Genomic DNA, 15,928 nt, shown 5'->3' with positions numbered 1-15,928 from the left:
AAGTCATTTTTGGAGTAAGGTATCTTTTTTTTTTGAAGTTTTACTAAGGTTTATTATAGCATAAAATATAATAAAAGTAAAAAATCAGGAGGAAGTGCAGGATTAAAAAAGAGGAGAGGAAAAAAAGATGTTGACTTCTGATTCTTTCCAACATAATGAAATAGTAATCTATTAACAACCTCAACTTTTTACATTACTTATAATTATTACAAACTAGTTCTATAACTGTACAATTATTAAATCTTCAAACTAAATTCTAAATTTCATTTTTTTCTCATTCAAGCATGAAAACCAGAAACAGTATCCCAATAGAACAAGGTCCAATAAAATCTCTGTCTAGAGCAGTTTATACCTTAGTGGAACTACAAGTTGCTATAAGCAGCATTGGCATCCAACAATCACGACACACAAACACACCCCTGCTGAGACTGTGACAAGCCAGGATAAGCCAAAAATGATTGGGAGCTGACCTACCTGAGTCAAGAGGAAAAGCAAATGTCGATATGTTAAACTCTATCTTTTAAAAATTATACCTTACGCACGAGGCCTGCCATGTTACAATTCTTAAAGTAATAAAAACCACACCAGAATTATATATAATGTGTGTATATTGCTAATTGCAGTACTTTTTAGCCTGTAAAATGCTTTACAGTTCTTTACAGCCCACTCTAAGCAGTTTTACCGAGTCAGCATATTGCCCCCAATATGGGTCATTATCATCAACATCGTAAGAGTCAACATTAAGACTCAAAACTGTTGAATTGCTGGCAACCAGCAGTCAGCAGAAGTAGCCCGCAATACTGCATGCTAACCACTGCGCCAAAACTGCTCAAATAGTTTTAGAGTATATTTATTTCATTTATTTAATTTTTATACCACCACCTCTCAGTGATTCTAGGCAATTTATAAACTGAATTTAAAAAACAACAACATAGAAACATTTAAAACAAGAAAACAACATAAAAAAGCAAACATGGCAAAGACAAGTAACCCAGATGGGAACAAGAAAAATAAGAAAAAGGGGATTTTGATTATGCTTGCCGAAGGCCTGGGTGAATACCTAGATCTTTAAGACTCTTTGAAACATCAGTACAAATGGGGACCATCAAATGTCAAGGATAACCTCATTCCAGAGGGCAGGTGCTACTACAGGTATCAAATAATTAATTAATGTATCAAAATTTGGTCTCTATTTATAAAATGTAAAACCACAAATTACAGCTAATGGGACCACAGAAAATGATGGACATCTGTAATATTTTTGTAAATGTTCACATGCTATTTAACCAAACTGTTGCAGCTACAGCATCCACGCAACCAATTGATTTATTACAAAAATTAACAGGATAATATTGTGGTAATATTAGCAATATCTGATTTTTTTCTTTTAAAAAGAACCACCTCAAAAATATTTTTATTATGATTAAAACAGTTTAAAAGTTAGGCTCATAAGATGTCTCTGCAAAGTTTCTAATGAATGTGTGCAAGGTTTCAAATGGTTGTATTTAAGTCAGCACATATAGAAGATAAAGAAAAAAATACAGTAAACCCTCGATTTTATAGGTTACCTGATAGGATGGATGTTGGCTAAAGCTGAATGTCCATTAAATTTGAATTTTTTTAATACCCCAAATGTGTGTACGTGAGAAAACTTACCTTACTGGTGGCTGTTTGCTGCAGATGTGCTGGGTTTCAGGGATGATATAGGATGCCTGATTGATTTCAAGAAAGTATCCAATTTTAACTGAGTCTTGGAAGTTGCTGCCTCTGTATGATTATCTTCCTAAAAGTATGGAAGTGGGGGTAATAAGGCTGGACTTCAAGATCAGATATGGTATCAACAAAAGTTATTACACTGGAGAGGTGGGACCTTTTTTTTCTCCTTGCCTCCCTTTGCAGCCATCATTGATTAAATAAAGCAATTACCAAATATTTACAAAAAACTTAAAGAATCTTATAAAAAGTAGTCTAATCCCAAACATTAGCACCTATGAAAGACATGAAGAATGTCGCTAATATCATGAAGTATAATGCTTGTTTGCACATGCACAGAAGCAGCAACCACTGACTTGATCAAAGAAGGGTTTGAATTCAGATTTTGTTCCCTTCATATGAAGTCTACTAAATAAAGACTTGTAAAATTGAGGGTTTACTGTACTTCTAAAAGTGCCGAAAATCAACTGAAAACACTTAGTAACATTAAACTGTAAATGGTGTTTAGTTAGTCCTAGTAATAAGTCACTGAAATAAAGCCCATTTATGTTTTTTTTAAGTTCATATCATTCTTGTATAGTAGTAGGTATCTATATTTTTGATTAGTATAAATCCTGTTTATTAACTTCCTTACACTCATAATGTTAGTTTTAAATAATGGAAGATTTTGGAAAGAAATATTTTGCTATTGTTTTGTATGTCCACTTACAGCTGCCTTGGGTCAAAGGTTTTTATTTGCCAGTGGAGGGGGAGGTGAGGTAATAGAGACATTGCTTTTTTATTTATTTATTCACAAACATTTCAATATGGCGCAATTCCCACAATTCTGACCAGCTTACGATAACAATTGTATTACTATTATATTACTACATTTAATTTTACACTAATTAAAATATGATAAACATATAAATCAACACAATATAGTGTATCAAAATAATAATGTATCACTACAGTGAACCTGGCATATCAGTAACAATCAACTTGATCAACAATCAAGTTCATTCTAATGAATGAACTCTGAAACACACACACACACACACACACAGAGAAAGAGAGAGAGAGAGGGATGGATGGATGGATGGATGGATGGATAAATGAACTATACAGGAAACATGATGGAAGCAACCCTTCTCTCAGAAATCTTAATTATTTATAAAAGCTTTTTTAGCCAAATCTAATTCAATTAGTATTCCTCTTAATTTTTCCCTGATCTCTATATGGTCTCTCTTTAAGCATAAGCATACGCCAAGTGAGGGATCTTACTTTACTTCCATATATCTAAATAATTTGGGGGCTTCTAGCTGGCTATCACCTGTGGAAACCTGCCCCTTTCTCCAGTATTCATACCGAAAAAGAATTGCAATGTTTTTCAGAGTATAAGACGCACCTTTCCCCCCCACAAAAGAGGGTGAAAATTTGGGTGGGTCTTATACACTGAATATAGCCACACCCACCGCCCCCCACCCTGTTTGCTGTTTGCTGCAAGGAGGTAAGTCAATAACTATAAATGCCTATAGAATGTTCAAATTATTAGACTTATTTTTTAAAGACTACTTTATTATTGTTTTAGACAGCTTAACAAGATGAAGAAGCTTTTTAAAATAAATGCTTGATCTGAAGAGGCCCAGTGCTATTGTATCTTCTTTTAAATAGCAGAGAATAACTATACTTCCAGAAAGCACATCAATTTTAACAGCATCGTACATCTGTACAAGTATAGTCTAAAATGTAACACTACAGTGTATATTGTCTGTACTGTTTGCTGGTTGTTGCAAGGAGGCAAATTCCTGGGATGCAGAAGCAGATTTCCCCCCCCCTTGTTTTCCTCCCCAAAAGCTAGGTGCGTCTTATACTTCGGAGTCTTATACTCCGAAAAATACATTACATATATGGAACTCACACTGAACTCAGCAGGGATCTAGTTCAGGACAGATATATGCAAGCTTGCAATATTAGCATTTTTTTAAAAAATCACTACAATTTGTCCTTTTACTCAGCGTCTGATTAAAAGTATAAGCATATATAAATTATATTCAATATTTTCCCCATTTATTCTTGGGAAACCTCAACTCAAGTTCTATTTCCCTATATGTATACATTAACATTTGATTTCTGAAAAACTAATATTTAATAATTCCTTAGCATGAGTAATCTATTACATTTGGTCAAACAATCCAATCCAATTCTTGCTTGAAACACTTGAACTATATTTTGAGTACTACTCCAGTTTTACCAGATCAGACTAAAAAGTGTATATTGTCTGAGAGATTAGAATCAGAGATATAGCAGGAAGAGAGTTCTCATAAAACACCCAAACTAAACATCCTATTCATTTTCCAGAAAAGCTTATTCAAGTGAAAATAGAGAAGCGGTCTGCAGATATATTTAGATACATGACATGATCCAAGTATAAGCAATGTCAACAAGGACTGTGACTTCATTCTCATGAAGTTAGCTCTTACCTTAATTTTTCAGGCATCACTAATGATGCCATGATGCCAAAAAAGATATAAATTAAATGTTATGCCCACAACAAAGCTAAACTTTGTTAAATTTAACCTTAACACACAATTCTAATATTACTGCATTAACACTTGTTCACTGTGACAAAGAGAGACCTTTTTTATGATGTCTCTGTGCACTTAAATCATTTTTTTTCCTTCAATTTTGGATTCCTCCACAGCCTTACCAAACTGTTTAACTGACCGAACCTAATCTTGTACTAGATTACACTATCATTTAAATAAGCTAATATTGTATGCAATCTGGATTTAAGTTTGATGAGTTAAACAATTACAATCATTTATGTTTACTATGCAAGAAAGTATTCTACTTATACTTTCCTTTAAAAACATAGAACATTGTATGAGCACATTCCTTCCTTTCCACCCCACTTTACCACTGTGATATTATTATTCTCTTTTTCATCTGATTAAATAATGACAGTAGAGTTAAAGACATTTTGTTAAAAGACTAATAAAGGAATCTATAAAATCAAATGAACAATTAACTATAAAAGATGACCAGGCTCAGCCTGGGGCAGGGGTCAAATAAATTATCGATCTATTGAAAATTTAACATAAAACACAATGTTAAAATAAGTGCCAAATGAAAAGTTTGGAAAAACTTAAAAATAACAGTGCTATGTGTCTAGAACTCTTTATTATTAAAGCTTCAACACAATGTTGAGAAAAGTTAAAATATAATTTATAATATATTCCCAGAAAATATATTGAATAATAAATTATTAAATGCAAGATAGTAATTACAAAAACATATGCATTTTGCAAAGGTACGCAGCATTCTGATTTAAAATGGAAACAGTAGTTTAAATTTGGGATAGGTTCATTCACTATACCTGTCAGCAACTTCTCTTAATAGTTGCACCTTTTCTTGGTCTTTCCTAAGTAGCCACACAGGCTCAGGAATACCTGTTTAGATTAAGGAATGGTTAAAGTGTCCCTGACTTTAAGGAGCTACTAATAGATTAAAAAGTACACCGACATCCGGAAGATGAAACTCAAATACTTTGGCCACCTATTGAGAAGGAAGGAGTCACTGAAGAAGAGCCTAATGCTGGGAAAGATTGAGGGCAAAAGAAGAAGGGGATGACAGAGAATGAGGTGGCTGGGTGGAGTCACTGAAGCAGTAGGCATGAACTTAAATGGACTCCATAGGATGGTGGAGGATAGGAAGGCCTGGAGGAACGTGTCCATGGGGTCGCGATGGGTCAGACACGACTTCGCAACTAAGAACAACACCAATATCAGATCTGAAACACATCTTTCTCTCTTTGGCTTAGAATATTGCACCACAACTAATTAATGTGTCAACTTACAACAAAACCCAAGGTTTTTCTAAATCATTCTGGTTAATTCTTTTAAAATTATATCAGAAGAATATACAATCAAACCTTACCCATTTTTGAAGTATAAGACATGGGCCCTCTGAAGTCCAGTTTCTAAAAAATATCCAAGTTCTTGTTCATGTGTTCCAGGTCCAGGCTTAGGACTTCTGTTTTGCATATTGGCAATTATTACCTAGGCAATCATAGAAATAAATTAATAAATTCCCCCAAATGATTTCTTCCTTCACCAGTAGGAGGCAGAGACAGAACATTCTCTACATTACCCCACTGGATAGGAGGGCTGTCATGTAAGCAAGCTTTCTTCAGCGACACAAGTGATCTTCATGCCCATCTTGTACATTAAGAAATACAGATGGGTATACAGTTTACAATAATGTTGGTTTGTTTATGGAGCATCAATATATTTCTCAGTAGTTGGCAATATGTAGCCTGTGGAAGACCTCCAATAACTATTTTGTAGCACCTAAAATTGACTCTTGATTTTCAGGCATGATTTTACTTTTATCTTGATTATAGCTTAATTTTTGGTTTTGCTAAAATAAAGGACAAAAATGCCATATTAAAAACTTTCAAGGACAACTGTACCAATTTCACCCTTTCAATCATCTCGAACCATCAAAAACTGGGTGAGTGTTTTGGCATCCATTCAATTATACAATCATACCACTGCCAATTTTATCCCAATTTTTAAATGAAAATTCATCCTACAAATGCTAACAAACCTTGATCACCCCAACATAAACAGGGTTTTTTGGATAAAGAGGCTCTGTCTCTTCAATTATCCGTGTTCAGTTTTACAAATAATTGCTGTGTTTTTGCAGAGAGATATGATATACAAATGCGGTAAATAAATAAACTTCAAACTCTTTAACTATTGTCCACTATTGCTTTTCACCTAGAATCATTTAAATATCAAATAGCCTTTAAAGGAGGATAGGTAAGAAGTGGCCAAAATGTATTAATTTTTAGCTCCGTCATGAAAATTGTAAAGTTTTCCTGAAATGAAACTCAAACTTTAATAAACACATTAGAATGGAAAACTATGATTAGAAATGCTAAGAAAATCTGGCTGGTTTTGTTGGTTTTGTTTATATCGCTCGTGATGTTATATGTTTTATTATAATCTATTATTTTATTATAATTTATTATTGTATTTCATTAGTTTGTAAAAAAAAAGTTGCCTTATTTGGATATAGACAAATATTATGAATGGAAATAACAATCCCCCCACCATTAAATGTGCATATTTAGCAAGTTCCAAATAATTGGTAAGTTCGAATCTCATCAGGCTCAAGGCTGACTCAGTCTTCCATCCTTCCGAAGTGGGCAAAATGATGACCCAGATTGTTGGGGGCAATAGGCTGAACTCTATAAACAGCTTAGAGGGCTGTAAAGCACTAAGAAGCGGTATATAAGTCTAAGTGCTATTAATATTTAAGTTGCAACTGCTATGGCAAAAGCTGAGGAAAAAATTGATCCAATGCTTCTTGTAGCAGCATTCTGAATTTTCAGTAAAAAGTTAGTATAATATATTTCTATGAGTTCATTTTATAGCTTGAGAAAATAAAGTAGGAATATAAAGAACAGCCAACTTTATGTCATTGTTTAAAAATTATACAACCAATAAGTGGAATGCCAGCTTTCATTACGAACAAAGTTTTAACACATTACCAAAGAAAACTTGAGAATATCATAGGGAAAACTCTTTTTATCATGTGAATTCTATTTAGAGATGTTTTTCTGCATTTTGTGCAGAAAAGTTATTTTCTTAAGACATGGATAAAGAGTCATACAATTCTCAAATAGAAAGTGGTGGACTATTTTCATCTAGAATGCCTGAAATCAGCAATTCATGGGGGCTATTCAGTTCGAAGAAATAACGGGTATCTTATTATGGCATGTAAAAAATTAGAATAGATTTTAAAAAGTAATGCTTCTGTTTTTTAGCTGGGATTAGTTTAAAAAATCTATATAGAGGTGAAGAAAGGATTATTTAAACCAAATAATAAATTGTTGAATCTTAGATTTTTTTAAAAGCCATATATAGTAGATGGGAGTAATCCCAGGAAAGAGAAAAAGTAAAATAAAAAATAAAAATTAGTTATTTTGTTGAGATTACCTATCCCATCTTACCCTTTCTATTTCCTGGAGATACAGAAGGGCTATATCCCCAGCCTTCTCATAGCACATTATAATTTCCTGTTCACGGTCTGCATGGAGGTTGCTTGTTGAAGAGGATATTGGTAATTTTTCTAGACAAAGACCTAAAGGAAAGACAATTTAATTTAAGAAAATAACTTGAAACTAAATCAATCTCTTTTCATTTATTAAATACTGAAAACAGTACAACAGCTAAATGTGCATTAGTACATCTGAAAATTCTGTTGTATGTAACTGAGAAGCCATAGTTGTCAATATGGTGAGAAAATATGTAGTGAGATTCATGAATACACAGATCACACCTAAAAATATAATTAAATAGGTCTATGATAAATTGTATCACACAATATTTATTGCCTTCAAAGGAGATTAAAAGAAAGAAAACAAAACAATGAAAGAAGTCCAGAATTGGCAACACAATCAGGATTTTATATGTAATTTTAATCATCTTATGCTAACAGGTTTGCAAAACATTCCTACAACCACTTAAAATATTTGGGATACTTTTTAAGAAGAATAAGAAAGTATTCATATCACCTCCTTCAGTTATTTCAAAGGATTTTTGTTTCCTCTTTTTTATTTATTTCAAATAAGTTTAACTTAATAAACTATTGTGGATCCCATACTAAAAAGGTTTCCTTTCATGGATCATTGCCTTGTTATGACAAAATGACTTTGGTAGCTCAAAGAAACTATGAGCCAAGATGTGCAGGGCCACCTAAGGCAGAGAAGGAAATGACAACCCCTTCTACTACCTTGCCAAGGAAACCACATGGACCGTTCTAAAAAGATAAAAGTTAGTAATGTAGGGCTGTGAGAGTTGGACCATAAGGAAGGTTGAGCATGGAAGAATTTATCCTTTCAAATTGTGCTGTGAAGAAGACTCTTGAGAGTCCCTTGGATTGCAAGGAGATCAAATCAATCAATCCTAAAGGAAATCACTCCTGTTTGTACTTTGGAAAAACAGATACTGAAGCTGAAGCTCCAATACTTTGGCTACCAAATGAGAAGAGAGGATTCAGTGGAAAAGACCCTGATGTTTGAAAAGATTAAAGGCTATAGAATGGGATGGTATAGGATGAGATGGTTAGATAGTGTCATTGACACAGTGGCCATGAGTTTGGGCAGACTCCAGTAGACAATGGAAGATGGGGGGGCTGGCATGCTGTGGCCCAATGGAGTCGCAAAGAATTGGGCATGACTTAGTGACTCAACAACAGTAATTAAAATGGATAAAAGATGAATCAAATGCTAAAGTTAATTAGGGGCTATTTTATGTTATCAATTCTCATAAATAGGTTAAGAATCAAACACCCACATATATAACAAATTATTTAAACAGATGCAGGGGCATATTTGTTCTGAGGAATTTAAGAGGGCCAGCTGGATTCCAACAACTCATTAAGATGCTACCAAGAATGGTATAAGATATTTTAGGAATATTTCTTTCTTTTTTTCTTCCTTTTCTCCCCTCCCCCCCCCCCCCTGTATGTCACATCTTTTTTTCTGAGCTCTTTTACCTTCCCTCAATTTCCTGTTTTTATTTTTTGTTTGTATTTTATATAATTAAACAAATAAACATTTTTTTAGAGTTAAGATGTTTTAGGAAGTACACGGGTATATAAATAAATGTTTGATAGAAAATAAGTTTTTTTAAAAAATATCACAGCAGCAACACTTTTAAATGAAATGAGAGAAATAACTGAAAAGAATTATTGTCAGTGTATTTAAATTATAAAATGCTATGCAACAAGACGCTGGTGGCATCTTAAATTTGGAAGAGCAATGGAGAAAAAAAGCTCAAGCAGAGTGACTTGGAGGTTATTCCAGTTATTAGTACCAGTAAGAAAATACACTAAAATACAATCTAATTAGCAGTAGCTAATAAAGTTGCTAAACTGCTAACAAACTCCTTAAAAAAAAATCAGAGTACCATTGTAAAAGCAAACCACAGAACCATATTGCTCCTGACATGTGGAATGGTGCAACAGATATCAACGTTTTTTGCATAGGTCTCTAGAGGAAGCACAGGCAGCTTCTAAACCAGTGGTAGTCGCCCTGGTCCCTACTGCCCACTAGTGGGCGTTCCAGCTTTCATGGTGGGCGGTAGGGGTTTGCTGTAACTCTGCTTTATAAATTTTATAAAGTAAAGTTACTTCCCTACTTTATAAATCACCATTACTGTGGAACCGGTGGGCGGTTAGAAAATTTTACTACTAACAGAGATACAAAAGTGGGCGGTCGGTATAAAAAGGTTGACTACCACTATTCTAAACCAACACAAACACAGCTACAGCAAAAACCTCTGAATAAACAAAAAGATGTTGAGAAAAGCACTTCCATCACATCTTCCTCTTGTCATGGATCCCCCACCACATTCATTGATTCTCATTCACTAGTTCTACATTCACCACATCCATTAGTCTAAATCCTAATTATATTAGAAGAATGGGTCCCAATTACTTTATAAAATCCTGAAAGATTTAGAATTTTTTTCTAAATTTGGCTGGAAGAATGGATCCATCCAGTCTTTATCTAACCTGAATAATTATTCCAAGAAAAAAATGTCTTACAAATTTAAAATCAGAGGTATATTTTTTGAAAAGAGAAATAATTTTATTTCCACCTGTCTACTTAAACTGTCACCACCACAATATGCATAACCATAATGCATGTTTTTCTGCAGCAAACATATTTTCTGGAAGTTTACAACTTCTATATATTGTAGAAAAAACAATGTAACATCTGCCATACAGTTATTCTTCTAGAATCATCTATGCCATTTGTCAGTAAAACTTCCAAGTGTATTCTATATTCTAGAATAGAATAGAATTCTTTATTGGCCAAGGGTGATTGTACACACAAGAAATTTGTCTTTGATGCATATGCTCTCAGTGTACGTAAAAAGACAAGATACATTTGTCAAGAATCATAAAGTACAACACCTAAATGATAGTCATAGAGTACAAATAAGCAATCCGGAAAAATCAATATCAATATAAATCGTTAGGATACAAGCAAGAAAGTTACAGTATGCAGTCATAAGTGGGAGGAGATGGGTGATAGTAATAGTAATGCAGCCTTTGTGAATAGTTTGACAGTGGTGAAGGAATTATTTGTTTAGCAGAGTGATGGTGTTCGGGGAAAAACTGTTCTTGTGTCTAGGGGTCTGTGAGGGGTCTGTAACTATTTTCATGGCCCTCTTCTAATGAGTATAAAGGGCTGCCTTTTCAGAATATTGCACATAAAGTACAAAGAATAGACTTGATCCTTAATCAACGCTGCCACCTATAGAAACTACACAAGCATTGCACATTTTATAAACAAAACTAACTAAACCTAGTATTTGACCTTGTTTAGCTTGTAAATATTGTTCATATTAATAAAATACATCCATAAGAAAGCATAAACTAATATTTGGAAAAAGCAGTATTGCACTATTTCCAAACATCATTATCTAATTTTTTGAAAATCCCTAAAGAAATATATTAAGTATAGAAGAGTATCTTCTCTTTGAATATTTTTCCTGGGATATGGCTATGAAAATTTGATCAGTTCTACTTCTGTGACCAATGCATGCATCTTTATTTCAAGAGCTAACTGAAATATAAATAACATGTAACTAAAAACTAATCACTATTCTACAATCTCCTTTGAGTCAGGCTCATTCAGGGAAGTTTTTTTTAAGTAACTCCATGTTCGTCAGTGTCTTCTTCCAAGACTTGTCTTCTTCCAAGATTTCCACAGCATTCAAATACTTATTTGTAGGAAAGCTTCAGGACATCATTAAAACTTTTTAAAATAAAAACTTATTCAAAAAAGTACTTCCATTTGAAGATTCTAAACACTATGAAAACAACTTCGGACCGCAGTTTCCACATCAATATGTGTTAGGTAATATGGAAACTTCTAACTTGGCTGCAGCACAAGAGGAATTATTTTAAAAAATCCATTCACACGTGTGAGACATCAGAATTCTGCAAGACTTTGGAGACAATTACAAACTTCCTGTCATTACAACAGTTCCCACTTTGAGGGAAAAGGCCAAGCACATAATGTGAAGAAGGCAAACTGTATAGTTTATGTGACAGGAATTATTTCATCATAATATGTAACTCTAACATGATACTTTTCACAATAACAAGCCCTCTGCATAGAAACAATTGTAGATGTATTTTGAATAAGTATGGACCATATAGGTCAAATTTTAAAAAAATGTTCTTGACTGTGCATTTTTAAACCAAATTTGCTAACCGTATCTTTACTAATAATGCATTCCTTTCTTTTCTGCATGCCTTTTGCTCTATGTCACAGAATTAACAACACACTTGCTATCAAGTTTCAGTAAAGTGAGAAATTTAAAAAAAATAAAGGGGGAGAGCAACTCACAATTACACTGAAAGCCACCTTACCTTTGGTTGAATATGCTTCAGCAATCATTCTTAAGCGATAAGGAGGTACAGCATCAAGCTGCAAGTCATCAATTCCCACTTTAGCGTATGTATTAAGAGCTTCTTTGTAATCACCTTCCATATAATTTAATTTGGCCATAACTAAATGGGCTTCTTGTAAGAACTCTGGCTAGAAAAAAAGAAGAGGACAAGCAGCAGGTATCAGATACAAGGCAGTATCATACATGGGATTTTTAAAGTAGGTATTTTAGGCCAAAGAACTTATTCGTTAAAAAGAAAAATCCCTAGAACTCCTAATCGACAGGCAAAATTCTAGTGTTAGAAAATTGATCGTATTCAAAACTCCATCTAGTTCTCATGGCAACCTAGGGTTCTAGAAAACAGTTTCTAAAACCCTGATATACTAATCTAACATTCTTTACTCCTTAAATTGATTTATATTATATTTATATCTCTTAAGACTAAAGATGGTCTAAACTGCACTCCCATTATCAGTTTTATTTCTATAAAAAGCCTATGACCAGGATGGCGGGGTGGCATGCGGAGCCATTTATCAGGCTAACTTCAGCCTTTTTAAAAGCCATTTTTCGCCCTCCACAGGCTCCAGAGGCTTTATAGGAGCCTGGGGAGGGCGGAAACAGCCTCCCCCATCCGTCCCCCCCGAAGCCCTCCGGAGGCTTCAGGAGCTTCCCTGAAGCCTCCAGAGCGCAAAATACTGGCCCTATGTGCAAACCAGAAGTTCGGGAATAGACTTCCAGTTTGCTCGTAGGGTCAGTTTAAGGCCTCCAGAGCCTTCAGGGAAGCCTCCTGAAGATCCTTGAAGGCTCCGGAGGACTAAATACGACCTATGAGCAAACTGGAAGTCTCCGGTTTGCTCACAGGGTCATTTTTAGTCCTCTGGAGCCTTCAGGGACCTTCAGGAGGCTTCCCTGAAGGCTCCGGAGGACTAAAAATGACCCTACAAGCAAATCGGAAGAAGGTCCCGAAGGCTCCGGAGGACTAAAAACGGCCCTACAAGCAAACTGGAAGTCACTTTTAGTGACTTCGTTTTTAGTCCTCCAGAGCCTTCAGGGAAGTCTCCTGAAGGTCCCTGAAGACTATGGAGGGCCTCCAGAGGGGGGAGACTGTTTTCGCCCTCCCCAGGCTCCTATAAAGCCTCTGGAGCCTGGGGAAGGTGACAAAAGCATGCAAAAAATGGGGAGGGGAGCACCTGTCATGAACGCATGCACACTGAGGGGTCACGCATTGCATTATGGATGTGGCACGCAAGCGCCCCCACTTATGGCACACGAGCCAAAAAAGGTTCACCATCGCTGGCCTATGAGAAAGAAAAGTGACCAGTATAATTTAAGATCGTAATTTCTAAAACATTTTTTAAAGTAGCACTTAAATACAACTAACATATAACTTCATAGTTTTAAAAATAGATGCCTTGCAACTAAAAAGAAGAGAAGAAACATCTTGGGAACATAAAAATTGCATTTTGCTTTTGTATTTTGAAATAAGAATATATGTAAAAAACTGGACCAATGTGAATCTTTCAACAAAGTCACAATCAAATATCCGTTAATGTAGGGAATTAAATTAACATTATTTTTCATGGACTTAAAATGTACATTAGCAAGACTAGTATGCAGTCTAATAAAGATAAGTAATGGGGCATGAAGGAAATGACTTTTTTATTTATTAAACCATTCATATACTGCTCAACCACCTAACCCTGGATAGTGTATAAAGAAAATAAATACCATACCACACCATAATCTTATCATGTGATGCAATGCTTAGAATGTAGTATTATAGGCGAAAGCTGTCCACAACCTGGAGTTCAACCCTGATGGGGCTCAAGGTTGACTCAGTCTTCCATCCTTTCAAAATTAGGGCCCAGATTGTTGGGGGAAATGTGCTGACATTGTAAACCACCAGAGAGTGCTGTAAAGAACTATGGGGCAGTATATAAGTCTAAATGCTATCAAAAAGATGAGACTTGGAGCTTAATTTTTGTTAAGTGAAATTAATTAAGTCCCATCAAAAACTGAGCTTCAGATTAATTTATTTCAGTTCCAAATAATATCTGAAGAAACTCAAACACCATTATGAATTCATTGCTGGTACTTAATTTACGTATCTTTGGAAATGACAGCCTTTAAAAAATGAAACCATTTCATTCTCATAGCTTTATCCTTGATTTTATTTCTTGAGCTTTTATCCCTCACTTGTCATAGCCACATGTTTTAGGTTGTTATCTCCAATGACAATTTATCTGCTAAGTAGAATCAAATTATAGGGTCTCCCAGAAGATGGAGATATATACTTAATGTGTTATAAAACTGGAAGAACAAAAACTGGGAATTCTTGATACACAAAATAGATCTACCGTATATACTTGAGTATAAGCCGACTCGAGTATAAGCCGAGACCCCTAATTTTACCCCAAAAAACTGGGAAAAGTTATTGACTCGACTATAAGCCGAGGCTGGGAAATGCAGCAGCTCACAGGAAATTTCAAAAATAAAAATACAGGTAGATAACAATAAAATTGCTTTAATTGAGGCATGTGGAAAAGAGGCTCACTCACTCTCTCTCACGGCAGTGCTGGCTGTGCGAATCCGATACAAGCCGCCGGGTCGCTGCCCACTGTGGAGGGGGGGGTGCTATTCATGCATCCTCTCGTAATGCAGATCATCAAATAAAAAGCTCTTCTCTCTTGAAGGGAGAAAGGCGGCGTGTTGAGGGATAACGAGAGGGAGACTACATTTCCCAGAACGCTTTGCCTAGGAGCTTGCTTTTGGATTGGCCGCCGCCCGGCCCAATTCGGGCCGGGAAAGTGGCGTGGATAACGGCCGCTAGCAGGTAGACGGGAGGTATTGAAGGGCGCTGTTGGGAAGCCATGGCATGGTAGATCCCTCTTCACCTGCCCCATCTTTCCTTCTTCCCCGGGAGCACCGATAAGACCGGGCAATTGTGTCCCCCAGCCTTCCCTCCACGCTGCTGGCGCTCTTGCTTTATTTGAGTGCATCGCTGCTGCTTTCCTTTCTCGTCCCCACTTATGCCATTCTGAGTCCTCGCTTTCCTTGCCCTGTGCGCGTTTTGTATTTTACGCCCGCCACTGCAACGCCACCGCGTCCTCTGCGCTCCTTCTGCCTGCCGCTGCAACGCCACCGCGTCCTCCCGCTCCGCCTGGAGCGCCCCGGGAAGCCGGCGCCTTCCCAAAGCCCCCGGTGCGCCTCCCACCCCCGCGGCACCTGCTTCCCTTCAGTCGAGCCTTTTCCCGCTGCCCTTCGAGCTCCTCCTCGGGAGGAAGGCAGGAGGCCAGCATGGAGAGGGAAAAGGTCCAGGCGGAGCGGGAGGACGCGGTGGCGTTGCAGCGGCGGGCAGACGGAGCGCAGCGCCGCCGGCTTCCCGGGGCGCTCCAGGCGGAGGGGGGGACGCGGTGGCGTTGCAGCGGCGGGCAGACGGAGCGCAGCGCCGCCGGCTTCCCGGGGCGCTCCAGGCGGAGCGGGAGGACGCGGTGGCATTGCAGCGGCAGGCAGACGGAGCGCAGCGCCGCCGGCTTCCCGGGGCGCTCCAGGCGGAGCAGGAATGATGCGGTGGCGTTGCAGCGGTGGGCGTAAAATACAAAACGCGCACAGGGCAAGAAAAGCGAGGACTCAGAATGGCATAAGTGGGGACGAGAAAGGAAAGCAGCAGCGATGCACTCAAATAAAGCAAGGGCGCCAGCAGCGTGGAGGGAAGGGTGTGTTACCCCTGCCCCCTCCTTCTTCGCCATGCTTTT

The 15,928-nt window shown here is 36.8% G+C and overlaps 1 protein-coding gene across 3 annotated transcripts in view; it reads right to left on the bottom strand.

Moving 5' to 3' along the window:
• TTC7B (tetratricopeptide repeat domain 7B) overlaps positions 1 to 15,928 on the bottom strand; it is a 119,187-nt gene that overhangs the window by 85,009 nt on the left and 18,250 nt on the right. For all 3 annotated transcript variants that reach the window (XM_081937210.1, XM_081937211.1, XM_081937212.1), the window contains exons 3-5: positions 12,154 to 12,322; positions 7,715 to 7,845; positions 5,632 to 5,753 (exon numbers count right to left, since the gene is read on the bottom strand). In XM_081937210.1, the coding sequence (XP_081793336.1) occupies positions 5,632 to 5,753; positions 7,715 to 7,845; positions 12,154 to 12,322 (422 nt within the window). The remainder of the gene's footprint in view (positions 1 to 5,631; positions 5,754 to 7,714; positions 7,846 to 12,153; positions 12,323 to 15,928) is intronic.

This window comes from Natrix helvetica, assembly GCF_964273705.1.
Source record: "Natrix helvetica genome assembly, chromosome: 1".
Lineage (NCBI taxonomy): Eukaryota > Metazoa > Chordata > Lepidosauria > Squamata > Natricidae > Natrix > Natrix helvetica.
The sequence above is the reverse complement of the archived record's forward strand: the minus strand, read 5'-3'. Positions and strand labels throughout refer to the sequence as shown.